Source organism: Carcharhinus amblyrhynchos, chromosome 8 (genome assembly GCF_965287045.1).
Source record: "Carcharhinus amblyrhynchos chromosome 8, sCarAmb.v2.hapA, whole genome shotgun sequence".
NCBI lineage: Eukaryota > Metazoa > Chordata > Chondrichthyes > Carcharhiniformes > Carcharhinidae > Carcharhinus > Carcharhinus amblyrhynchos.
Window position 1 is genome coordinate 61,517,501 of NC_137331.1, and position 26,470 is coordinate 61,543,970.

A 26,470-nucleotide genomic window follows, 5' to 3' on the forward strand; every position below is an offset into this window, starting at 1 on the left:
TCCTCGTTTCACTCATGTGTCTATCTAACTGAACCTTAAACGAGTCCAACGTTCCTGCCTACACCACCCTACTCGGTAGCGCGTTCCATACCCCCACAACTCTCTGTGTAAAGAACCTTCCTCTCACTTCCAAATTATACCTCTCCCCCCTCACCCTTAAATCATGACCTCTCGTATTTGTACCCAGTCTAGGGAGCAGTCTCTCACTATTAACTCTATCTATTCCCTTCAGTATCTTATATACCTCTATCATGTCCCCCCTCAATCTCCGTCTTTCCAAGGAGAATAGTCCCAGTTTCTCCAACCTTTCCTCGTACCCCAGCCCCTCCATGCCAGGCAACATCCTGGTAAACCTCCTCTGAACCCCCTCCAGAGCCTCCACGTCCTTCCGGTAGTAAGGTGACCAGAACTGGATGCAGTACTCCAAATGCGGTCTAACCAATGTTCTATACAACTGGAGCATTAGACGGCAGCTTTTATACTCTATACCTCTTCCTATAAAGGCTAACATTCCATACGCCTTCCTAACAACCTTCTCAACTTGTGTTTGCTGATGCGTTCTTCTGTTTTTATGCTCTGCCCTTTCCTGTCACATTCTGGTTATTATTCCCCATATCACTGCCCTGGACTATTGTTCTGCCCTTGTTAACTTTCTAAATTTATCCTCATGCAAACTCTTCTCTCTCTCTCTCTCTTCTCCCTCTCCACAGCACCCCCACCGCCCCCACCACCACCGACAATTCAGTTTAAAGCCCTCTAAATCTTAATTATTTTTCACCTTCTTCCAGTGAATCTTCATTTAATCAATTTTCTTTAATTAGCTTTCTTGCCTAAATTAGAGTTGGTGCAGTCCACAGATTGTGATTTTTTTTTTTAATTTTGTGCTCCTCAGCATTCAGTTTTGTAAATCTGTCAGGTCCCACTGGGCAGAATTTTCCGGTTGCGCCTGCCACAAGACTGGAAATTCCAACCCAAGGTCAGCGGACCATTAAGTGGTCCGTTAAATTTTCCATCCCATTAGCAATTTTTCCTCTTGTGGGTGGAATCAGAATATTTACCCCACTGTTTTTTCAGTTTTGTGCTAATAAGTGGCAAGTAACATTTGAACAGCACAGGTGTCAGGCAATGACTACTCCATTTAGGAGTGTGATAGAACACTCTCCACTTGCCGAGCTGAATGCAGTTCCAACAATGCTCAACAATTTCAACATCGTTCAGCTCATTTCATTGGTACCTCATCCAGCACTTAAACTTTCACCTCTCCACCACCAGCGTACCACGGTAGCAGTGACCACCTACAAGATGCACTTCAGCAACTCTTTGTCCCACCTGGTTCACTAATGTCCTTTAGGGAAGGAAATCTGCTATCCTTACCTGGTCTGGCCTACATGTGACTCCAGAGCCACAGCAATGTGGCTGACTCTTAACTGCCTTCCAAGAACAATTAGGGATGAGCAATATTTGCTGGCCAGCCAGCGACGCCCATGTCCCAGGAATAAAAAAAAATCTTCCAAGCCCATGACCCCTACCCAGAACAAGAGCAGAAGGCACTCCTGCAAGTTTCCTTTGATATCTCATCCTACTCTGACTTGGAAATATATCACAGTTTCTTCATTGTTGCTGTATAAGCATCTTGGAGTTCCCTCCCTAACAGGACTGAAGGAGTACATTTACCACATAGACTGCAGTGAGTCAAGAAAGCTCCACAACACCACCTTCGCAAAGGGCAGCTAAGGATGAGAAACTTAAAAACATTCCAACGCCCTTGTAAAATCTGTTGTCACCTGATTGTGATTAGCTCACACCACTTGTCAATGTGACAAACGTTTGTCACTTCAGTTAGCACTGTCATTGGCTAATGAGCCAATAAGATGAGTTTTTCTCAGAACCGAGTTATCCAAGAGCCATGATTATTTTGGAAGTGACAAATATGTGAAAAGTAAAAGGATAAGAAGAGAAGGGATAGGACCTATAAAAGGTGAAGGGGGAAAGGTCTGTGTGGAACCAGAAGAAATGGCAGAGGTGCTTAATGAGTACTTTGCCTCAGTATTCACGGTGGAAACTGATCTGGGAGATTTTGCTACAGGTTTGCAGCAGATGGAAAAGATTGAGTATGTGGATATTAAGGAAGAGGATGTGTTAGAACTTTTGAATTCTATCAAGATAGACAAGTCGCCGGGACCGGATGGGATGTACCCCAGGTTACTGTGGGAGGTGATTGCAGATTGTGGATGGTCTGGAAGGATGTCAGAAGTTGCAGCAGGACATAAATAGGTTGCAAGACTGGGCGGAGAAGTGGCAGATGGACTTCAACGCGGATAAATGTGTAGTGGTCCATTTTGGCAGGACCAATGGGATGAACGAGTACACTATCAAGGGCAGGAGTCTTAGCAGTGTTGAAGAGCAGAAGGATCTTGGGGTCCGGGTCCACAGGACTCTTAAATCGGCCTCGCAGGTGGAGGATGTGGTCAAGAAGGCGTATGGTGTGCTGGCCTTCATTAATCGAGGGATTGAGTTTAGGAGTTGGGAGGTAATGCTGCAACTTTATAAGTCCCTTGTCAGACCCCACTTGGAGTACTGTGCGCAGTTCTGGTCACCTCACTATAGGAAGGACGTAGAAGCTATTGAACGGGTGCAGAGCAGATTTACAAGGATGTTGCCTGGATTGGGAGGCATGCCTTATGAAGATAGGTTGAGGGAGCTGGGACTCTTCTCCCTGGAGAGGCGTAGGTTGAGAGGCGACCTGATACAGGTTTATAAAATGTTGAGAGGAATAGATAGGGTGGATTCTCAGAGGCTATTTCCCCGGGTTGAAATGGTAGCTACGAGAGGACACAGATTTAAGGTGCAGGGAAGCAAGTACAGAGGTGATATTAGGGGTAAGTTTTTCACTCAGAGGGTGGTGAGTGAATGGAATCGGCTGCTGTCAGTGGTGGTGGAGGTGAACTCGCTGGGGTCTTTTAAAAGACTTCTGGATGAGTATATGGGATCTAATAGGATTGGGGGTTATAGATAGGGCTATGGATTGGTAGGTATTGATGTGATCGGCGCAACTTGTGGGCCAAAGGGCCTGTTTGTGCTGTAGTGTTCTATGTTCTATGACACTTATGTTTTCCAAGTTCAGCAGGGTTAGAGGATGGGTAATAATGGAGCCAACGTGCGGGGCAAAGGATTGGAATCTTGCTCAGTGGACCATGTTAAAGTGTCAGAATCACTGATAGGAGCCAAGGCTCTTTATGACGAAGTTTAGCAGCATAATTTTTTTTTAGTTTTCAAACTATTTAACAAAAAGAGATAAGTTGTGATCAGGTTTGTGGCTGCTTTGGGTTTTTTAGTAAGCCGAATGTATAACTAATTATAAAGTGCTGGTAAACTATTTATTAGATGACCAATATTATCAGTTTTATTTATATTTATATTTAATTCTTAAACCTGTCATCCTGCAGAACTGAAATCAAGTTTTAATTTATTGAAGTGGAATTGTGTTATGCATTTTGAAATGTAATAAAGTTAATCTAATGTGGATAATTTTCTTCTCCTACAGCATTGGCCTAACTGAAGATCAGTACAAAAAATTATTTTATTCTATAAATGGGTAAGTGGTTTATTAAATTGCAGCAGTCTTGTTTTTTCACCTTTCACAGTGTATTATTGAAAGTTCGGCAATTCTGCTGATGGTCCACTGTGCCTTATGGATGAGCAGTTAGATCCCTTTTAATCTATTTTATTTAGCATGATGGTAGTGCCATATAACATGATGAAGACTGGCATGAATGTGAAGACACGATTTGATCTCCATGAGAACTGTGTGAATGCTCATTCCTAACAGTGCTTTAAGGGACAGGTGTGTCTTTGACGTAGACTGGGGAAGATCGCATCAAGTAGATTATTTCTTCATGTAGATTGAGCCAGTTCTGTTCAACATAATTTTTCCTCATTGTTATTGCAAAATAATGTTTTGAATTGATAGTGTCATCTCTGATTATTTTCAGGCTGCTTCTCCCAGGCGGTGGAGCAAACCTTGAAACATCTCAATATTCAAAGAATGCACTATTGTTTTATAAACTTGCACTTCAGGTAACTGCGCAAAGTATATGTGCTTAAAAGCTTAACAAGGAAGACCTTAAATTATATGCTGTCTATCACAGTCTTGAGAAATGTTACATGTATGGATTTTCAAAAGGCATTTCATAAGTTTCTGCATTGTAATTCTTTTGCTATAATTACAACATGCACTTGTAAAGGGAAAGACTATGGTTGGATTTTGGTTGAAAAACAGAAAACAAAATTGTTTGTTGCAGGATTTTGTTTGGACTGAAGGATCATGCTTTTGGGCGTTTATTCCATTGTGTGTCTAAAGATAGTGCAATATCAATATTTGCAGACATAATTATGGTTAAGCATCATGACAAAGGTCATGGGTAGAGGGGGGCACTCATAATGTTAAAATGACGGTGCGGGCTCGTAGGACTGAAGGGCCTGTTTCCCGTGCTGTGTTGTTCTTTGAAGTGGACTGTAAGTGATTGCAAGAGATTGTGGAGATAAACGTCAAATGTAGAGAAGTGTAGAATTGGAAACCATGATGGATTCTATTTGCAAATTGATAAATATTTGAAACTTCTTTACAATATAGTCCTCACAATTCACAATGCTTCAAAATTTTTCTAGGTTCCGACCTGCTCTTGTAGCCACCGTGTTTAGTGGCTAGCCCAGTTCAGTTTCTGGTCAATGGTGACCCACTCCAGAATATTGATAGTAGGGTATACAGTGATAGCAATGCCAATGAATGTCAGTGGGTGATGGTTAGATTCTTTCCTATTGGAGATGGTCATTGCCTGAACCTTGTGTGGGGCAAATGTTACTTTCCACTTGTCAGCAAAACCTGGATATTGTTCAGGTCTTGCTGCATTTACACATGGACTGCCTCAGTATTTGAGGAGTCATGAATGATGCTGAATGCTTTGCAATAATCAGTGAACATCCCCACCTCCGACCTTGAGATGGAGGGAAGGTCATTGATGAAGTAGTTGAAGAAGATTGGATCTAGGACACTACCCTGAGAAACAGCAGCCTTTGCTACGCTTTGATCAAGCTCCAACTACTTATGCCATTCACAGCTTCAAATACAATCCTCACCATTTACAAAGTCAGTGCCATTTATAAACATGCCCTTCCATCATTTTTAAATTCACAACAATTTTTTCCATTTGGAGTTACCACAATCAAAATCAGATATAGGCACAAACATACTGTGCTGATTGTTCATTATCAGTAACTGCATTGTTTATAGTCTTTGAGCAGGTTTTTGAAAATAGAGGGGGAACTGGCTGGTTCAACAGAGTGAACTGCATAGTTAGTTTTAGGCGGAGAATTGGCGTGCCTGATTGAATGAGGACTGTTTTGAATTCGTGCTGGAGGTGGGGTGAGCATATGATGAAGGAATTAGGAAGAAACCACAAAGACCAGGGTGTGGTGAGCTTTGGTAGCAGCTTGGCAGACAAGGGAACCTGATATTTAAATGCGAGTGAGGATGTGGGCTGTGACATTTTAGACAAGTGATCTTTCCACAATGCACTTATCAGGTATATTCATCATGCAGAGTGCATCTAAATTTTAGTGTAAATCGCCGCCATCAGCTACAGTTTAGCACTGCTGCCTCACAGTGCCAGGGCCCCGGGTTTGATTCCTGGCTTGGATCACTGCCTGTGTGGAGTCTGCACGTTCTCCTGTGCCTGCGTGAGTTTTCTCTGGGTGCTTCGGTTTCCTCCCACAGTGTGAAAGACATGCTGATTAGGTGCATTGGCCATGCTAAATTCTCCCTAGTTGTATCTGAACAGATGCAGAGTGTGGGGAGTTTCACAGTGACTTCGTTACAGTATTAATGTAAGCCAACTTATGACACTAATGAATAAACTTCAAGTTAAATTCTCCCTCAGTGAACCCGGACAGGTGTCAGAGTGCGGCAACTATGGGATTTTCACAGTATGTTCACTGCAGTGTTAATGTAAACCTACTTATGACACTAATAAATAAACTTTAGAATTACTATCAGCTACAATACCAAGGGAAAAAGATTGTTGTATCAGAGACTTATCCTTATCATATGAGGACTGTAACATTGTTTATATTCAACATCAATTTGATGTAAGTTAAAAACAGTAGAAGGGATCAGATGGAAGTGACCTGCCTAAATAGAAATAGCTTGACATGACAGCATCATTTTGTTTGTTAAATGCAATGGACCTACACCACAAAACCGTAGACTGATCCATCAACACAACTTAGGCAAGATGTAATGAAATACAAAGCACTGGCTGTGCTGGTAATTGGTAGCACTGTTTCTTTCAAACTTGGGTATTAAGTGCAAATTTTCTGATTTTAATAGGCCAACGATAATGGGACTCACTTCCCAATATGGGGAACTTGTCTTGGATTTGAAGAGCTGACTGTTATTACCAGTGGAAAAAAGCTGCTGATTCATACAAACACGTCAAAAATGTCTCTTCCTTTGAACTTCACCAAAGGTAAAAAAAAGACAGAGAATCTGTGGGTAATTTTGACTTTAGAAATAAAATGAGGAAAAATTTTTTAAAATGGACAGCAAAGCTGGAATGTACCCGATCGCCCCCACCTCCAATGCCTTCGGCGTAACCACCTCACTGGAACATCGTGGCCATCCTTTAATATACAGGAAATGGTTCAAAATGAAATGGATATATTTCTGACATCTGAGAGATATCATTGTTATTAAATATTAGAAACTATAGAAGTAATCACCTGGAAAGGCAAGAGATAGCTTTGGAGTAACATTTCTGTGTATTACCTTTCTGTTCTGTAACTTTAAAGTTTCCTGTTCATCCACATGCACTGGCAATTTGTTCCACACACCTGTTATAATTGACTTTTTCTTATTTTCACTTTTCTGCCATCTAGTTCGGGTCCAATCCTTCATCTGAGAAAGAAAGGCTTGCTGAATTACAAGGGGCAAAACACAAAGCTATTAAATTAACCAGCATAGAGAAGAGTAATAGCAAGGCTGTTTATGTTAAGAATCAAGCCCTGAACCAGAATGTCAGCAGAAAGCATAAACTGAATCACCATTGCAGAATTGAGGAAGTGCTAGATTGTGATGAGTTAGGCAATGAACTTTGTTATCTGCTCAGATAGATATAGGTGAAAGGTGTGACTCAGTTGGTAGCATTTGTGCCTCTTGACTCGGCATGTTATGGGGCCAAGTTCCAATCTAGAACTTGAGCACAAAAGTCAAGGCTGACTCACCAGTGTTGGAACTGAGAGAGAGCTGCACTGTTGGAGATCCTGTCTTTTAGATGAGACTTCATCTGCTCTCACTGGTAAAGGATCCCAAGACACTAATTTGAAGAGCAGGGGAATTATTCTTGGTCTTCTGGCCGACATTTATTACAACAATATTACCAAAACAAATTATATTTGTTTTGGTAATATTGGTGAGGCTATATTGGATTTGGTGCTGGGAAATGAGCCAGACCAGGTGCTAGACTTGAAAATTGGTGTGCATTTTGGTGATAGTGACCACAATTCGGTTACGTTCACCTTAGTGATGGAAAGGGATAGGCATGAACCTCGGGTCAGTAGTTTTAGCTGGGGTAAGGGCAATTATGAGGCTATTAGGAGAGAATTAGGAAGCATAGGTTGGACTAGGAGACTACAGGGACTGGGAACATCCGAAATGTGGAGTTTTTTCAAGGAGCAGCTACTGCGAGTCCTTCATAGGTATGTCCCTGTCAGGCAAGGAGGAATTGGTTGAGCTAGGGAACCGTGGTGCACTAAAAAAGTTGATTCGCTGGTTAAAAAGAAAAAGGAGGCTTATGTTCGGATGAGACTTGAGGGCTCAGGTAGTGCATTAGAAAGCTTTAGATTGGCTAGGAGGGAGTTGAAGAGTGAGTTAAGAAGGGCTAAAAGAGGACATGAGAAGACTTTGGCTGATAGGATTAAGGAGAATCCTAAGGCGTTCTATAGATATGTTAAGAACAGAAGGTTGGTTAGGGCAAGATTAGGGCCAGTTACAGACAGCAGAGGGAAGTTGTGTGTGGAACCGGAAGAGATTGGAGAGGCATTGAACCAATATTTCTCTTCGGTGTTCACGCAGGGGGACATAAATGTAGCTGAGGAGAACACTGGGTTACAGGGGTGTAAACTAGACAGTATTGCAGTTGATAAGGGGGATGTGCTGGATATTCTTGAGGGTTTGAAAATAGATAAGTCCCCTGGGCCGGACGGGATTTACCCTAGGATTCTCTGGGAGGCAAGAGAGGCGATTGCAGAGCCTCTGGCTCTGATCTTCAGGTCGTCGTTGGTCTCAGGTATAGTGCCGGAAGATTGGAGGATAGCGAATGTTGTCCCATTGTTTAAGAAGGGGAACAGAGACTTCCCCGGGAATTATAGACCGGTGAGTCTTACTTCTGTTGTGGGCAAGGTTTTAGAAAAAATTATTAGGGATAGGATTTATAGTTATTTGGAGAGTAATGAATTGATTGGAGATAGTCAGCATCGTTTTGTAGCGGGTAGGTCGTGCCTTACTAACCTTATTGAGTTTTTTCAGAAAGTGACCAAAGAGGTGGATGGGGGTAAGGCAGTTGACGTGGTATATATGGATTTTAGTAAGGCATTTGATAAGGTTCACCATGGAAGGCTTCTGCAGAAAATGCAGATGTATGGGATTGGGGGTAATCTAGGTAATTGGATCAGGAATTGGCTATCAGATAGGAGACAGAGGGTGGTGGTTGATGGTAAGTATTCGTCATGGAGTTCAGTTACGAGTGGTGTGCCTCAGGGACCTGTTTTGGGGCCACTGCTGTTTGTAATTTTTATTAATGATCTGGATGAGGGTATAGTTGGGTGGATTAGTAAATTTGCTGATGACACCAAAGTCGGAGGTGTGGTAGATAGTGAGGAAGGGTGTCATAGTTTGCAGGGAGACTTGGACAGGTTGCAGAGCTGGGCCGAGAGGTGGCGGATGGAGTTTAATGCGGAGAAGTGTGAGGTAATTCACTTTGGCAGGAATAACAGATGTATCGAGTATAGGGCTAACGGGAGGACTCTGAATAGTGTGGATGAACAGAGGGATCTAGGTGTATGTGTACATAGATCCCTGAAAGTTGGGAATCAAGTAGATAAGGTTGTTAAGAAGGCATACGGTGTCTTGGCGTTTATTGGTAGGGGGATTGAATTTAGGAGTCGCAGCGTCATGTTGCAACTGTACACAACTCTGGTGCGGCCGCACTTGGAGTATTGTGTGCAGTTCTGGTCCCCACATTATAGAAAGGATGTGGAGGCTTTAGAGAGGGTGCAGAGGAGGTTTACCAGGATGTTGCCTGGTATGGAGGGGAGGTCCTATGAGGAGAGACTGAGGGATTTGGGGTTGTTTTCGTTAGCAAGAAGGCGGCTGAGAGGGGATCTTATTGAATCGTATAAGATGATTAGAGGTTTAGATAGGGTGGGTAGTGATAGCCTTTTTCCTCGGATGGAGAAAGCTAGCACGAGGGGGCATGGCTTTAAATTAAGGGGTGGTAGTTATAGGATGGATGTCAGGGGTAGGTTCTTTACCCAGAGGGTGGTGAGGGATTGGAATGCCCTGCCTGCTGCAGTTGTAAATGCGCCTAGTTTGGGGGCACTTAAGAGATCCGTGGATAGGTTTACGGACGGAAAGGGATTGGTTTAGGTTAGAGGGTCATTTTTTTTTAACTGGTCGGCGCAACATCGTGGGCCGAAGGGCCTGTTCTGCGCTGTAATGTTCTATGTTCTATTGTCACATTGCTATTTGTTGGAGTTTGCTGTACACAAATCACTATGTTTCCTACATTGCAGAAAGAAATCTCATTACCCCAGTCCAATGCTGGCAACTCCACATCATTTCCTACATTGCACCAGTGACTAGCATTATAGAGAGAGGGTAATTTAAATGACACTAATTTCTCCTCTCACCCCACCCGTAAACAGAGAGGCTGATTTCCCACTTTATAAGTGATGGCATAATTCCCCAACCCCTCTGTTTATGTGCAATCCAACTTTCTATTAATAACCCCGCAGCTGGATATATCATACCGGCGGATTGTCCTGGATTTTAGTGCGGTAGTCGCTCCATTAACAAACTTATTGAAGGAAAACATAAAATTTAATTGGACAGGATCTTGTAAGAGTACCTTTGTGAGGTTGAAGATCATGTTAATGAATGTTGGTTGCTTTGAATTTCAATGAATCATTCAAATCACTATTGATGCTAGTGATGTAGGCATAGGAGCAGTGTTGTTTCAATAGAAGGATACTGGTACAAAGCATCCGGTCAGCTTACTATTCAAGAAAACCTAAGACTTATCAAGAAAAATACTCCACAATTGAGATAGAAATATTATGTCTCATCTTGACACTGCAACAATTTGCTGCTTATATTTCAAATAATCAATAAAGAGAGACATTAATTCACATTGATCATAATCCACTGGTGTTTTGGAAAAATTCCACCAAAGAAACATCTTCAATTGTTTCTCTGGAGGTTGGTATTACAGTTCTGCAACAGAAACTGAGTGTTACTGGGAAAAACTAATTGCTGAAGTTCTGTTCAGAGTTTAAAGAAAGAGTTTAGTAAAGAAGGCAGATTCTGAAGTGTGACAGTTCTGTGATATTGAAATCCTGCGAACCCCAATTGTGACATTTACTTTTGCTTTGATTAAACTGTAATAATTTTGTAAATATGATGTGCAATTGTGAAATAAGGAGGTTACCAGTATGGTGTGTAATAAACTACTTGTTAAAATTTGTATGATGATTAGAGCTTGCTGCATTTAAAATTATTATAAAGAAACCTCCGGTTCAGTGCTGCTTTATTTTTCCCAAGGGCATAAAGTGTGATGGAATCTGTGCTTTTAAAATTTGTACTTTTTGAAATAGACCCTAAATGAAAACAGAAGCTCAGAGGGGAAGTGGAGAAAAGGAAACTGATCCTCCCAGATTCTAAGGATACAAAAACTGAAGCTATGATTTGGAAACCAAAACCTCTGGCAAACTGAGACTCTTTGAGGCTATAGAAAGGGATGCTAAGCCATCCAAAAAAGGAGGTGGCAGATGATGTGTCCTGTGGCGCAGTGTAGGCAAGGTAAAGAAGACGGATTCCAGATCCAGAGCTGCAAATAAGTTGCTGCAGCATTTTCTATTACTTGAAGCATCTGTGCTGAGTTGAGGAAGTCTGCTGACCTGTGCCATTTTTGGTGAAAAGTGTGCTCGTGGATTGTGTGCTGCTGTCGACTGCGTGTTGCTGTCAACTGCAGATCAAGCTATATATTAGAAGGAGAGCAACTGGAATTCTTTGTGAGGAAGACAGGATATTGTAGGACTTTGTGACTGAGGTTGAAGATAAATATTTGTATATAGAAGCAAATGGAATGGGATGCTGCTTGACCTGCTGGGTTTTTCTAGCATTTTATTTGTTCTTATTTTATAATGATGATATATATGCTGTGTAGACTGCTGAACCACTGATAAGATCTGTCAGTTAATGTGTAATTTATAGTTTATTTTTGAGCACAATTTCTGTGGTTAATTTATGTTTAACAGTTGTTGATTCTAGATATTAGGGTATAACAACTTATATAAGATAGCATTTAGTGTTCGCTTTGTTTGACATTTTACAGTAAATATTTTTTTGTTTTCTTTTAACCAGGGAAGTGTGTGATTTTATTCTTTTAGTGAATTACTAGGATTTCAAGTTGCTCCTTTTTTTAAAATAGTTACCGGTATCTACTGAAATTGTAACAAATAGAATAAGCTTCTTCACCAACAGTAAGTTACTTTATTATCAGAAGTTTTGTAGATATAATCCATTTGAAGAAACAGAATTACATTAAGCACTTAATTTAAAAGAAAGCTGATGAAATGTAGGCACATATAACAGAATTGAGATAGCAACTGAGTAAAAGGGAAATTGAATAGCTGTGGCACTAAGCATTATTCATACAGGACATTAAGAAGTAATGTTGTAATATGGTTTATTAAGGAAAGTAACTACGTGCAGAGAATGATATAAAGGCTACTGTGCTAAAGACTGCCGAGACTCTAGACTCCTAACTGTCAATGAAGACCTGCGCTCCGTTCCAGATTTCTCTCACTCCTGTCCAATTAGCTGAACAAGTCACCCTCCCTGATCTTTCCTTTTAAAGAGGCTACCACAGATATATGTATCAGCAAACTTAGCTGGACACTAAAAATGTCATTGCATGATTTTGGTTGGAATGCAAGCTTAAGGCTGTAATATGTGAAATTCTGATTATCTGGAATAACCTTAATTGATAAATGAAGAAATAGATCTTATAAATGGCACTTGCTTTTGTTCAGATGCAAAGGACAGTCGGATGTTTAAGGACTTTCCTGAGGATCTAATGAAGGCATTGGCTGTAGAACCATTAAGTCTAAACTCCCACCGCTGGAGTCTCTCTGTGAAGGTATGATGATTAGCGTTTTTAGTCATGGAGATCTTATACATAAAAACTAAAGGGTTAGTGTGAAACATTTCAACAGGCTGGATATGTAAATATGCATTATTAATCATTTGTACATACGCACTTACTGTCCACAGACTATATTTTGTTGCAGCTTACGTTAATATAATTCATTTCCCATATGAGAAATTGTTTGAAGATTATTTGTTGGTAAAGCAAAATTTTCATCTGCATTTTTTTTCTCAATGACTGAAATTTCAGAATTCCAAATTAAGAGTATAGAAAAAATACATTTTTAAAAGTAGAGTGGCCGGACCTTTCCATCCATTCACATCAGTGGGAGCTTTGGTACTGCCAACAATGCACCCTCGTTTGCGGGTTTCCCAGTAGCAAGGGGGGCATTCAAAGGGAAATCTCGTTGACTATGGAGGGACCAGAAGACCCTACTACCGGCCAATGCTGGGCTGCTTATGCTGCCATGCGCCACATGGCAGTGCATGGTGAATCTTGGCCAGTATCGCAATAACATAATTTATCTGTAGATGTATTTTTAATATCATAAGTTTTTTTTTTAAAAGGCTTAGATTCTCCAACTTGGGGCTTGGATTTGATATTCCTTCTGAGTGGTGATCTGTTAGCTGCAACCTAATCAGGTGAAGTGTTTATAGATTCCCACAATGCATCTGCAGCATCTAAGCTAACCAAATCATATAAACTGAGAGAAGCATTCAAACAGAATCTTTTTTCTGACTTGTTTGAAGTATGCTCAAGGGCAAATTTCAAAAGCTTTAATGGTGAAATGGTGAAAGTTATTTTTTAAAACGTGGAGAGAAAAAGAAGAACATGTTGCAATGGTTACACAAGTGATTGGGATTTAGTTGCAGTTTGGTTTTTAACTGTCAACAGAAGTAGAGAAGGTGTGGTTCAGGGGAAGGGTGGTGGTGAGAGGTGGTCAAGTGCTTTAGTGGCAGGGAGTGAACAGTTAGTAGGGTACCGTTCACAAACATGCAGGAAAGCCTTGGTAAAGTCACCACCACCTGCACTTTCAGGGAATGGAAGGTTTCTTGGTTCACAAACATGTTGGGGCCTTATTGCAGTGTTGTGCAGTAGATAGCTCTCCATCCCTGCGGGAGCCTGCTAATTCTGGTTGCCTGCTCAGCCTTGGAAAGAGTCAATTGCATAAAAATTCAGAGCCATGATGACATTGAGAGCCACTGACAAGACATGTGGATCTGCAGACTGTTGTTCAGACCTTGTTGGATCATAGCCAATATCCATGTCACCATAAACCGCCTTCTGTGTTGGTTGTGAGGTGTGATAACTGCAGTAGGTAGATTCTTGCCTCAGGATAAGAACCGGAATTTGAGGATGGAGAATTTGGTGCTCAGCCAAATCTCCATTCATTGCAGCAGGATTAGTGAACAGCTGGAGAATTCCGGCCAAGATCTGGTTGTCACCCTCCTCCTTCGACCTGGTGAGCACTGCACTGCCTCTAACTCCTGCCTAATCCTCTCCCTCATGGGGGGTCATATTTGTGTTCCTCTATGGTGGGAATGTGCAAAGGTCCCATCCTTACCTTTGCAGTTTTTTGCCTTGACTCCACTCTTCCCTTTTCTGGCACACAGCTTCTTGTTACTTGGGTGTCTGAATCTCAGGGAGCAAAAATGTCTTCCACTGTCCCACCCTCCACATCCCCTTGGTTTCCACCACAGGCCTGTGATTAAATTTTTGGGAATTCTGTGGCATGCTCAAAATATTTAAAGCTCTCCAAAAGGATACCCGACCTATGCAAAGACCTCTGGTAAATGTAAATGTTCTTTTTTCAATGTGTAAAGCCTACAAATTGAATAGGTGACTAAAATTGCATCTAAGCATAGGTAGCTGTAATGTTAAATGGCCCCACTAAGGCTTTGATGAAAATGGATGAACGAACCCTGATTTTTGAATGTCTATGAGATCATTGACTGTCTGCGATGTGTATGTTATACCTCCTGAAACCAAAGTTGATCCAAACAGAGAGGGAATATATCTGCCCCAAGCCTAACCACTCAACATGTTCCATTCTCGTTAGGCTCTTGGGAGTTGATATTGTCACTTCAGAAGCCAGAAAGAGCATGATCAATGGATGTGCAGATTTGAGTTCTTTTTGTATTTAAAAATATCAAGTTGAATATTAGTGTTGTGAGCAGAGCTGAACACTGGAGTTATCAGCTAGCAGCCCCACATCTGACTTTGATATAAGGAAGATCACTGAAGAAAGGGATTCAGGCGGTTGGGTCAGAAGGAACATCTGCAGCCAAGTCCTGGTACTGCAGTGATTGGCTATAACAACCATAGACATACCTCTATTTCTTAGGTATAATTTACACCAGTTTTAAATTGGCTTGGATCACTTAAAAACTGCAGCAAAGATAAAGTCTGACAGCACCATTCAGGTCACTTAACATCAAAATAACAATCAACAGTTCATTTTGATGGAAAGTCCAAATTTGCTCAAATTGTGTACAAAATTTGGCCTAATAGTTATAATATCACATTAAAGCAAATAGTTTTCATTAAGATCTTTCATATACCACACATTTACTTTAGAAAAACAAAGTTTATCTTTCCAACTCTCTATTTCTCTATACCTCTTTGGTTAAAAAAGTTAGGTGCACAAAATGTTGTTGAGTGAAGAGACATAATAATAAAGCAAATTTAATAAAACCTTACCTCTTTTATCTATTTTTACAGATACTGTTCATTTTGTAACCATTATTCTGGGATCCTTTGATCTTTACATTGTTTCTTCCAAAAACATGTACTGAGAATGTCGCTTTTTTTTCTTAATGCTCAGGTGATATTTTTGTTAACATTTAACTTGCAATAAATCTCTTTAGTAAATCATTGCCGATGTTTTGAAGAAACATCATTTGGTTATATTTTTGAACATGGAAGGGAAATGACCTTTCAACAACAATCATCTTTACAAAACAAAGTGGTGCTAGGAAACCAAACATACGTATTTACCTGGTGTGTAGGCTCAGCATTGGCCTCCTGAATAAAGTGACAGGTGGTGCATTTGTCCTTTTACCACTGAGCAAAATGCTGCACGGTTTATGCTGCTGTGAACTTGTAAAGCAAATTTAGGATCATTTTTCTTGTCCTTGCTAACAGTGTTGTTATTTCTGACCAGAATAATCATTGTTCTTTGTCCAGTTGACTTTTTTTGTATTTGTAGCTTAATTTTTTCTTAATGTTAGTCTTTTAACATTGATCAATTACAAACTTGAGTGGGTATTTTTGTTAGTAAAAGTAGCTTTTCATTACTTATGTTGAATTTTGTTTTTAGCTAATCTGATTTTGAGGCTGGAAGTGAAAACATGTACTTCAAGACTGAATTTCCCCTTGTTGAATTAGAAATAATGTAACTGATAGATGAGAGAATGCAAGGTCCACTTGTCTAAGATTCAGTGCCATTTGCAACTATGGCAGTGATTCTTGTCAAATTGTCAGCAATGTTGAAATGTCTTTAAGGCAATTTTTTTTTACTCAGTAGAAATCTACAACTCTTAGTGTGAACACTTCTTCTTGATATCTGTACAAAGTGCCATAAAAGTTGCCAGAATTGATTTGTCTCATCAAGCATGATGTGAAAATCAGTAAGTATAATTGGCAATGCAGGTCGATTGTCCTGTATGTGAAGACCTTGGGCTGATTACATTTCAGTATTCAGACATTTTCAAATGTGGTATAACTACTATATATATGTTAGACCTATTTACATTGCGGGATTTCCTCCCAACAGACAAAAGATGTGCAAGTTCGGTGGATTGACCATGCTAAATTGCCCATTAGTGTCCAAAGATGTGTACTTTAGGGGAATTGGGAGGGGTGGGCCAGGGCAAGATGCTCTGCCACAAAGTCAGTGCAGACTCGATGGGCCGAATGTCCTCCTTCTGCACTGTAAGGATTCTATGATACTATGAAGCTGCATTCTCATGATCTGCTGTATACTTTAGAAAATTATACATTGAATTATATTAGAATCTTTTTGTGATTTAATTCCAGAATTTTACAAACAACGCAGAATTAAGAAACTTCTACAAAATCTTGTCAACTAATATGGACAGCCAGGGTATTGAATTTGTATCCACAATAGAAGGTACTTGTAAATAATAGTAGCTATTCAGTAAAAGTGAGGCATAATGTGTTGTGCTATGCTCTTATTACTTGTGAAGATTTCCTAGTCATCATGCTGTGGCTCCTGGTTCCTGGTCTGTGACACTGCTAAATGATATTCTTAGTTCAAATGTACGAGAAACAAATGGAGATTGAGAGGTGTGGTTTCTCAAGCTGAGCAATTCTTCTTAACTGCATATTGAGTTTCTAAAGTGCCTCAGTTGGCCTAGAATGGCCTTAAATGTGTTTGCCACTTTAAAGGGTTTCTTACTTCAGGAGAGTGCAGTCTTCCAATGTCTAACCTCAGAAATCAAGGGTCATTGTGGAAGCGCTCCAGTTCTAAATTGAAATCAATGGAGAATTAACGCTGTTTAGAAGCTTGCTTCTGATTTGACATCCCTCACACTGTGTTAGATTATCAAACACATTTTGAATTTCTTGGAGAGATATTTTAATTCTTTGAGCATTGTTTCTTGAATGTCCACCTCAACTGATTTATTTTCCAAAGAACTACACCTTTCTAATGTTTCAGGTTGACACTTGAGTAGTGCAGCAACAATGGACTGACTGCCCAAAATGGAACTGTACTAAACCAAGTAGTCTGCACACTCCTGAATTCTCAGACAAACAGTTCCTTCCTTCAAACTCCACATGTAGGCCTGCAATAGGTGATATGGGTTGATGCCAGTGAGTGTACATAATAGTTACTTGCTGTATAAAAAAGGGTACACCTTTAAGGAAGTTTGGAAAATCCTGATATATCCACATAGAACTATGTCATCCCACCCGATGTAGCAGAGGTTTGTTAAATGATTATATGTACGTGTATACATACATGTGCAATATACTGTCTTCAAGCCTACCTGGAAATGCCATATTAAGAATGTTTACTGCTACTACATTAGTTTCCTCCTTCTAACAAAATGTGTTTTAATTGTGTCTTCGGTGTTATTTTAATTAGTTTTTTGTTTATTTGTGACTTTTAATATATTTTTATATCTTCTGGTTTTGTTTAAACATGGATGATTCTTTAATACTGCCCATCCCTACTTCTTGACAGAGTTTAGGTACCTTCTGCAGAACAAGTTGTGAGTAGGAAGATGATGGTGTGGTCACTGGATTAGTAATCCAGAGGTTCCGGCTAATGTTCTTGGAGCAAAGGTTCGAATCCCACCACGTAATTTGGTGGAATTTAAATTCAATTAATGATCTGGAATTGAAAGCTAGTCTCAGTAATGGTGGCCATGAAACCGTTATTGATTTTCGTTAATCTAGTTCACTCCTTTAGGGGAGGAAATCTGCCAACCTATGGATCTGGCCTACCTATGACTCCAGATCAACAGCAATATGGTTAACTCTTAATTGCCCTCGGAAACTGTGCTGGAAGCCTCTCAGTTCAAGGCAGGTAGGGATGGGTAGAAAATGCTTGCCAGAGATACCCACATCCCATAGAGTTTTACTGTGCAGAAAGAGGCCCTTCAGCCTATCACATCTCTGCACCCCCCCATCCCATTTTCTAGCACTTCCTTGTACGCTATGGCATTTCAAGTGCTTGGCTAAATGCTTCTTAAGTGTTGCATGGGTTCCCGCCTCTTACCACTCTTTCAGGCAGTGAGTTCCAGATTACCACCATCCTCTGGGTGAAAAAGTCTTTCCTCAAAACACCTCTAAATCTCCTGCTCCTTACCGTAAATCTGTGTCTCTGGTTTTTGACCCATCTACTAAGGGGAAAAGTTTCCTCCTATCTGCCCTAGTTATACCCTCAGAATTTTGTGCACCTTGATGATGTTCCTCCTCGGCCTTCTCTGATCTAAGGAAAGCGACCCCAGCCTATCCAGCCTTTTTTCATAGCTGAAACACTTCAGTCCAGGCAACATCTTGGTGAGTCTCCTCTGCACCCTTTCTAGTGCAATCATGTCCTTCCTATAATGTGGCAATCTGAACTGTACACAGTACTCTGGCTGTGGCCTAACGCGTGTTTTATACAGTTCAATCATAACCTCCCTGTTCTTATATGCTATGCCTCAGGTAATAAAGCTAAATATCTCACATGCCCTCTGAACCACCTTATCTACCTGTCCTGCTGCCTTCAGCGATCTTTAGACATGCATCTCCAGGTCCCTTTGGTCCTCTATATGTTTGTTGTGGATAAGGGAAGAAGAGAATACAAAGACAGAAAGAACTAAATCACGCATTTACATTAGAGTGCTTCTGCAAATCAATGCCCAACTTGGGGTTTGTTTCAATACAGTTTGCATAGGCTATTCTATATTACTTTTTTGTGGAGCTCATATACATGCTGCAGTGTGGGGAAGACAGTCTACATACATTGATCAATAGCATGTGTCATTTTAGGAATATAGTTACAGATAAAATATCAAGCTGTAATTAGAGGACGTGTATGTATTGGAACATTTGTTCCTGGAAAATATTACAATTAACTTTTAAGTAGTTATCAGAAACTTGGAGAGCTTTAATAAGCAGATTTGTTCATTGATGAGATAAAGGTAGAATTAAGGAAATGATGGTCGTTTTCTTTATTGCAGCACTCAATTACCCTATTTATGGAGTTCAGTGGCACCCTGAGAAAAACAGCTTTGAATGGAACAGAAAACAAAACATTGCACATACCCCCAACGCTGTGAAAGTTACGTCCTATATGGCAGAATTCTTTGTTAATGAAGGTATGGACAATGAAGAAAAATAATTTATCTGTGCTGTACAATGCAATGAATTTTAGTTTTATATTGATTTCATTAACAAAATGATTTGCATCAATTTTAGGTGTTAGAATTTTCCTTGTGGCAATTTCCAGAGTTCAACCTGCACAAGAGGAATGTTTGTGTTTACTGGTTATACTAGCACTCTACTGCAGTTATAGAAACCAGCTTTAATGAGTTGTTAAATCAATGTTGCCTCTATCAATGTTTGCCATCAGAAAATGGCAAGTAGCGCCAAGACCAGAGTATCTACACAAAAACTTGTTAAGATTTTGTTCTTACTCCCCCCATCAATCAATCCTATTTAAACCAATGTACAAGCATAGCCATTTGTTAGAAACAGCGAATGGACAATTATGTTGTATGCATATTTGCTTTTTTGATGTGACTCACACAGCTCCATTACCCCACTACCAAAATCATTCTTTTCTCCAATAGCTCATTGAAAGTTCCTGCTATACTTATGTCTCCAGAGCATGAACTTTTCAATGACATTATCCAAATAAAGACTTTTATCTATCATCTATCCTAACAATGTAATTCTCCTGAAAATAAGAACATAAGAAATAGGAGCAGGAGTAGGCCATCTAGCCCTTCGAGCCTGCCCCGCCATTCAATAAGATCATGGCTGATCTGTCGTGGCTCAGTTCCACTTTCCCGCCCTCTCCCCATAACCCTTAATCCCCTCTCTTATCAAGAACCCATCAACCCGCTTCTTAAAAATATTTAGCGAGGCAGCCTCCACCACTTCAACGGGCAGAGAATTCCAGAGATTCACCACCCTTTGAGTGAAGAACTTCCTCCTCAACTCCGTTCTAAACCACCCCCCCTTTATCTTGAGGCTGTGCCCCCTAGTCCTACTGTCTTTTTTGAGCGGGAAGAGTCTCTCCACCTCTATCCTATCCATCCCATTCATCATCTTATACGTCTCAATGAGATCTCCCCTCATTCTTGTAAACTCTAACGAGTACAAGCCTAGTTTATTCAGCCTCTCCTCAGAGCTCAACCCCCTCAACTCCGGTATCAACCTAGTAAACCTCCTCTGCACTCCCTCCAAGGCCAAAATATCCTTGCGCAGGTGCGGCGCCCAAAACTGCACACAGTACTCCAGCTGCGGCCTCACCAATGCCCTATACAGCTGCAGCAAGACCTCCCTACTTTTATATTCAATCCCCCTCGCTATGAAGGCCAGCATCCCATTCGCCTTTCTGACCACCTGCTGCACCTGCAAGCTGGGTTTTTGCGACTCATGCACAAGGACCCCGAGGTCCCTCTGCACCGTCGCCTGCTGCAGTTTTTCGCCACGTAAGTAATAGTCCTTCCTACCATTCTTCCTACCAAAGTGGACCACCTCACACTTGCCAACATTAAATTCCATTTGCCATTTCCTGGCCCATTCGCCCAGCCTATCTAGATCCTTCTGCAGACTCTCCACATCCTCCGCACAATTTGCCTTTCCCCCAATCTTGGTGTCATCAGCAAATTTCGACACCCTACACTCGGTTCCCTCCTCCAGATCATCTATATAAATGGTAAATAGCTGAGGCCCCAGCACCGACCCCTGGGGCACCCCACTAGTCACCAACCGCCAATCCTAATAGCACCCATTGACCCCCACTCTCTGCCTCCTATTTGACAACCAATCCTCTATCCACGCTAACACCTTACCCCCAACTCCATGTCCCCTGACCTTCTGCAATAACCTCTTGTGAGGTACCTTGTCAAACGCCTTCTGAAAATCCAGAAAGACCACATCCACCGGCTCTGCTCTATCCACTGCCCTAGACACATCCTCATAGAACTCCAGTAAATTTGTCAGACACGACTTCCCTTTAATGAAACCGTGTTGCGTCTGCCCTATCAAGCAATTCCCTTCAAGATGCCTCGCAATTTCCTCCTTAATGACGGATTCTACCTACCACAGACGTTAAACTAACCGGCCTATAATTCCCCGCCTTTTGCCTGGCACCCTTCTTAAACAACGGCGTAACATTAGTCATTTTCCAATCTTCCGGCACTTCCCCGGAATCCAGCGACGTCTGGAAAATAACCACCAAGGCATCCACTGTAACCTCCGCCATTTCTTTCAGAACCCTCGGATGCATTCCATCCGGTCCTGGGGACTTGTCCACAATCAGCCCCTCCAGTCTGTCGAGCACCACCTCTCTAGTAACAGTAATGTCATTAAGACCCTCCAGTCCTACCACCGTTCCATCGCTAACACCCGGCAAATTATTCACGTCCTCCTCCGTGAAGACAGAAACAAAAAAGTTATTCAAGACCTTAGCCATATCCCCATCCCCTACCAGTAGGTCCCCTTTCTCATCCTCTAAAAGACCAATGTTCACCCTAGCCAGCCTCTTCCTTTTTATATATTTATAAAAACTCTTGCTATCCTTTTTTATATTAAGCGCTAGCCCAGCTTCATAGCTTCTCCTACCCTCCTTTATCAACTTCTTTGTCAATCTTTGTTGACATTTAAACCTTTCCCAATCCTCTTCTCGCCCACTGCTCTTAGCTACTCTAAATTCCTCCGCTTTTAATTTAACGCTTTCCCTCACCTCCTTCGTTATCCACGGCTTATTACCTCTCCTCCTACGGTCCTTTTTGACCATCGGAATAAATTTCTGCTGAGCACCAAGAAAGATCTCCTTAAAGATCCTCCACTGCCCCTCAGCAGACCTACCTTCCAACGCGCTCCCCCAGTCCACATTCGCCAATTCTTCTCTCATCCTACCATACTCCCCTCTATTCAAACAAAGGACGCGTGTCCGGGAACCCACTTTCTCCTCCTCCATCTGCAACAGAAACTCCACCATACAATGATCACTCTCTCCAAGAGGATCCTTCACCGCAAGGTCCCTAATTCTACCCGCCTCATTACATAGCACCAGATCCAAGATAGCTCGCTCCCTCGTCGGCTCCAACACACACTGTTCAAGGAAATTATCCCGGCAGCATTCCAATTAAGTTCATATCCTTCAGAATTAAATCATAACATCTACTTGTCAGTAGCAAAGCTGTTTGTACTTTAAGGTTTTTGCCTGCTATTCTCAGCAAAAATGAATTTTCATTCGGGGAAGTACATATCGAAAAATTACAAAAGTGCTGACCACATTTTGTGTCCCTTTTGAAAGAACAAGTATAATACCATTAGTAATACCCGGCTGATTTTGTGATTTGTATCCCCAGTGTAAAAGTTCCTGCAAATGATAATATATCCTTTAACTTTTTGGATTTCAATGTGGGAAGCCTCTGTGTAGCTTGCTAACTAGCATTTATGAGTAATGGAATTGTAAACTCGGTTTATTGGCTTTGTTTTATAGTTAGAGCTACCTGGCAGTTGAACTCTGTATCACATAAATGAAGCAATTAACTCTCTCATTTTCTATGGGTTGTTTCCTTGTTCATTTCATAATCAAAGATTTCAAATATCAGTAATGAAATTCTTAAAAGACTATTACTTTCTTATTTTTCAGCTCAGAAGAATTGGCATCAATTTTCTAGCAAAACTGAAGAAACAAATGCCTTGATTTATAACTATGTACCAATTTACACTGGAAATATTTGTAGCTTTGAGCAGATTTATATAATTGATGGCAACTGACCTAAAGTGTAATTTTGTGTCTTTATGCCAGGGGGTGGGGATGGATATATGTCCCTGGTGTAAAAGCCTCTGCAAATTAAAGTACGTCCTTTATCTTTTTGGGCTTTAATGTGGGAAGGCTCTGTGTAGCTTGCAAATTACATTTAAAATTTATGCATTTAAACAAAAAACAAAATTAAGAACAACAGAGCTTTGTTTTCATATGTGTGATGTTCCCCGACAAAAAACAATTTCAATCTTGGCAAACTTTAAATGGGCCGGCCACTTAGAAAATGACCAAATGTAGCAATTCATTGCTGTATTTTCAAAGAAAAGCTTTGAATGCTATAATTAACTCAACTGTGCCTTAAAGCAGCCTTTCTGTTTGTTGCAATCAATCAAAGGAGATAAAATGAATCATCAGCGTTAGTATGAGAAGCAGAAAGAAAATTGTGGAGCATTTAAAATGAGTTGCTGATTTGCTTCTGGTCTATGTTACACTGCCTGCCCAAGAGCAGTGTTACACTCGATACCTTTTATCTGGAAATTATGTTGTTGTGACATAGCGTTGACCAAGACAAGTAAATTGCAAGGCAGTGTAGAATAACTCAACCTTTCTAAATGCTCTTGTGTAGCAACATATAATTTTACATTTCAGTGTTTGATTATTTTTGGACAAAGCAATTGTCTATGAAGGAAGTAGAATTCCATTTATTTTTGCAAAATGCATTGCACCTGACCAACTCAATATCAAAAGAGCTGATTTCCTAATTCTACAAATCACTGCTACTTGTCGACAGTTCACATTGTACCAAGAACCTTGGAATTTGAGATTTTGTGATCTCTGATAAAATCTCAGTAAAATTGGATCTTTGTCCTTATTTTCTTGATTGACCTAGTGATACACTGGGTGGTCTGTGTTTATTTGATTTCGAGTACAGAATGCAACTAAGTCAAACAATGGTGAAGCCAATCTGTCACATCCACTTTAGTTCTCTAAAGGACCAATGTTTACCGTAGCCATTCTTTTTCATTTTATATATTTGTAGAATGTTTTGCTATCTGTTTTTGTATTCTCAGCTAGTTTGCTCACACTCCCAATCTCCACACTCTATCTTACTTTCCTTTGTAGCTTTTTTCTGCCTTCAATTCATCTTTAAAGATTGTGGTCAGCCTCTGGAATTGGGGTTGCCCAAATTTGTACGGCTGTCATTGAGAAGGTTATTTGTCCAAAATATACGCTACAGAAGCTTTTGTACAGTTACTGACAGTTACTCCAGTTTCTGATATTTGTGTTGTGAATCCTCCTAAATCAAGTCTGCTCACGAAGATAAATTAAAAGCAGACTTATCTTGTCTCAAGTTTTCATTGTTAATAAGTGCGTCACACAATACAATTTTGATGTTGTTTTCTGTTAAGTAATCACCCCCCCCTTCCCGCCCCATCCCCATCCCCCCTCCTCTCCCCCCTCCCCTCTTCCTCCCCCCTCCCTCCCCTTCCTCTCCCCCCCTTCCCCTCCCCCCACCTCCCTCTTCCTCCCCTCCCCACTTTCCCCCCCCTCCCACCTCTCCCTCCCCCCCCTTCCCCCCCCTCCCCCCACCCCCCCACCTCTCCCCACCCCCCCACCTCTCCCCTCCTTCCTTCCCCCCCCTCCCTCTCTCCTCCCCTCTCTCTCCCCTCCCCCTCCCCCTCTCTCCTCTCCCCTCTCTCCTCTCTCCTCTCCTCTCTCTCCTCTCCTCTCCCCTCCCCCCTCTCTCCCCCCTCCTCTCTCCCCTCCCCCCCCCCTCTCTCTCCCCTCCCCCCCCCCCCTCTCTCTCCCCTCCCCCCCCTCCCTCTCTCTCCCCTCCCCCCCCCTCTCTCTCCCCTCCCCCTCCCCTCTCTCTCCCCTCCCCCCTCTCTCTCCCCTCCCCTCTCTCTCTCCCCTCCCCTCTCTCTCTCTCTCCCCCCTCTCTCTCTCTCCCCTCCCCTCTCTCTCTCTCCCCTCTCCCCCCTCTCTCTCCCCTCCTCTCTCTCCCCTCCCCCCTCTCTCTCTCCCCTCCTCTCCCCCCCTCTCTCTCTCCCCTCTCCCCCCTCTCTCTCCCCTCCTCTCCCCCCCTCTCTCTCTCCCCTCCCCCCCCCTCCCCTCCCCCCCCCTCCCCCCCTCTCCCCTCCCCCCCTCTCCCCTCTCCCCTCCCCCCCCTCTCCCCTCCTCCCCTCCTCCCTCCCCTCCTCTCTCCCCCTCTCTCCCCTCTCTCCCCCCTCTCTCCCCCCTCTCTCTCTCTCTCCCCTCCCCTCCCCTCCCCTCCCTCCCCTCTCTCTCTCTCCCCCCCCTCTCCTCCCCTCCCCTCCCCTCTCTCCCTCCCCCCTCCCTTCCCCCCTCCCCCCTCCCTCCCCCCCTCCCCCCTCCCTCCTCTCTCTCTCTCTCTCCCCCCCCTCCCTCCCCTCCCCCCTCTCCTCCTCCCTCCCTCTCCCTCCCCCCTCCTCCTCCCTCCCCTCCCCCCTCTCCCCTCCCCTCCCCCCTCTCTCCCCCTCCCTCTCCCTCCCTCCCCTCCCTCTCCCCTCCCCTCTCTCTCCCCTCCCCCCTCTCCTCCCCTCCCTCCCTCCCTCTCCCTCTCCCTCTCCCTCTCCTCCCTCCCCCCTCTCTCTCCCCTCCCCCCGACCTCTCTCTCCCCTCCCCCCGACCTCTCTCTCCCCTCCCCTCCCCCTCCCCTCTCCCCTCCCCCCTCCCCTCCTCTCTCTCCCCTCCCTCCCCCTCCCTCTCCTCCCCCCTCCCCTCCCCCTCTCTCTCCCCTCCCCCCTACCTCTCTCTCCCCTCCCCCCTACCTCTCTCTCCCCTCCCCTCTCCCTCTCCCCTCTCTCTCTCCCCTCCCCCTCTCTCCCCTCCCCCTCTCTCCCCTCCCCTCTCTCCCCTCCCCTCTCTCCCCTCCCCTCTCCCCTCTCTCTCTCCCCCTCCCCCTCCCCTCTCTCTCTCCCCTCCCCCTCTCTCCCCTCCCCTCTCCCTCTCCCCTCTCTCTCTCCCCTCCCCTCCCCTCTCTCTCTCCCCTCCCCCTCCCCTCTCTCTCTCCCCTCCCCCTCTCTCCCCTCCCCCTCTCTCCCCTCCCCTCTCTCCCCTCCCCTCTCCCCTCTTCTCTCCCCTCCCCCTCCCCTCTCTCTCTCCCCTCCCCCTCTCTCCCCTCCCCTCTCTCCCCTCCCCTCTCTCCCCTCCCCTCTCTCTCCTCCCCTCTCTCTCCTCCCCTCTCTCTCTCCCCTCCCCCTCTCTCCCCTCCCCTCTCTCCCCTCCCCTCTCTCCCCTCCCCCTCTCTCCCCTCCCCTCTCTCTCCCCCCCCTCTCTCTCTCCCCTCCCCCTCTCTCTCTCCTCCCCCTCCTCTCTCTCTCTCCCCTCCACTCTCCCCCTCTCTCTCCCCCTCCCCCTCTCTCTCTCTCCCCTCCCCTCCCCTCCCTCCCCCTCTCTCTCTCTCCCCCCCTCCTCTCTCTCTCCCCCCCCCTCCCCTCCCTCCCCCTCTCCTCTCTCTCTCCCCCCCCTCCTCTCTCTCCCCCCCTCCTCTCTCTCTCCC

The 26,470-nt window shown here is 43.2% G+C and overlaps 1 protein-coding gene across 2 annotated transcripts in view; it reads left to right on the top strand.

Moving 5' to 3' along the window:
- The window catches only part of LOC145346645 (gamma-glutamyl hydrolase-like), a 35,365-nt gene extending 11,424 nt beyond the window's left edge, over positions 1 to 23,941 (top strand). Inside the window, exons 3-10 of one of the 2 annotated variants that reach the window (XR_013887725.1) lie at positions 3,545 to 3,595; positions 3,993 to 4,077; positions 6,386 to 6,524; positions 12,367 to 12,473; positions 16,521 to 16,614; positions 19,178 to 19,315; positions 22,831 to 23,020; positions 23,161 to 23,941. Coding sequence is in view for 1 of the 2 variants with exons in the window: in XM_080194172.1 (XP_080050298.1) it covers positions 3,545 to 3,595; positions 3,993 to 4,077; positions 6,386 to 6,524; positions 12,367 to 12,473; positions 16,521 to 16,614; positions 19,178 to 19,315; positions 22,831 to 22,958 (742 nt within the window). In the remaining variant the exon portion in view is untranslated. Of the gene's footprint in view, positions 1 to 3,544; positions 3,596 to 3,992; positions 4,078 to 6,385; positions 6,525 to 12,366; positions 12,474 to 16,520; positions 16,615 to 19,177; positions 19,316 to 22,830 lie in introns of both variants that reach the window. The other variant, XM_080194172.1, reaches the window with a different exon arrangement.
- Positions 23,942 to 26,470: the final 2,529 nt, after the last annotated feature.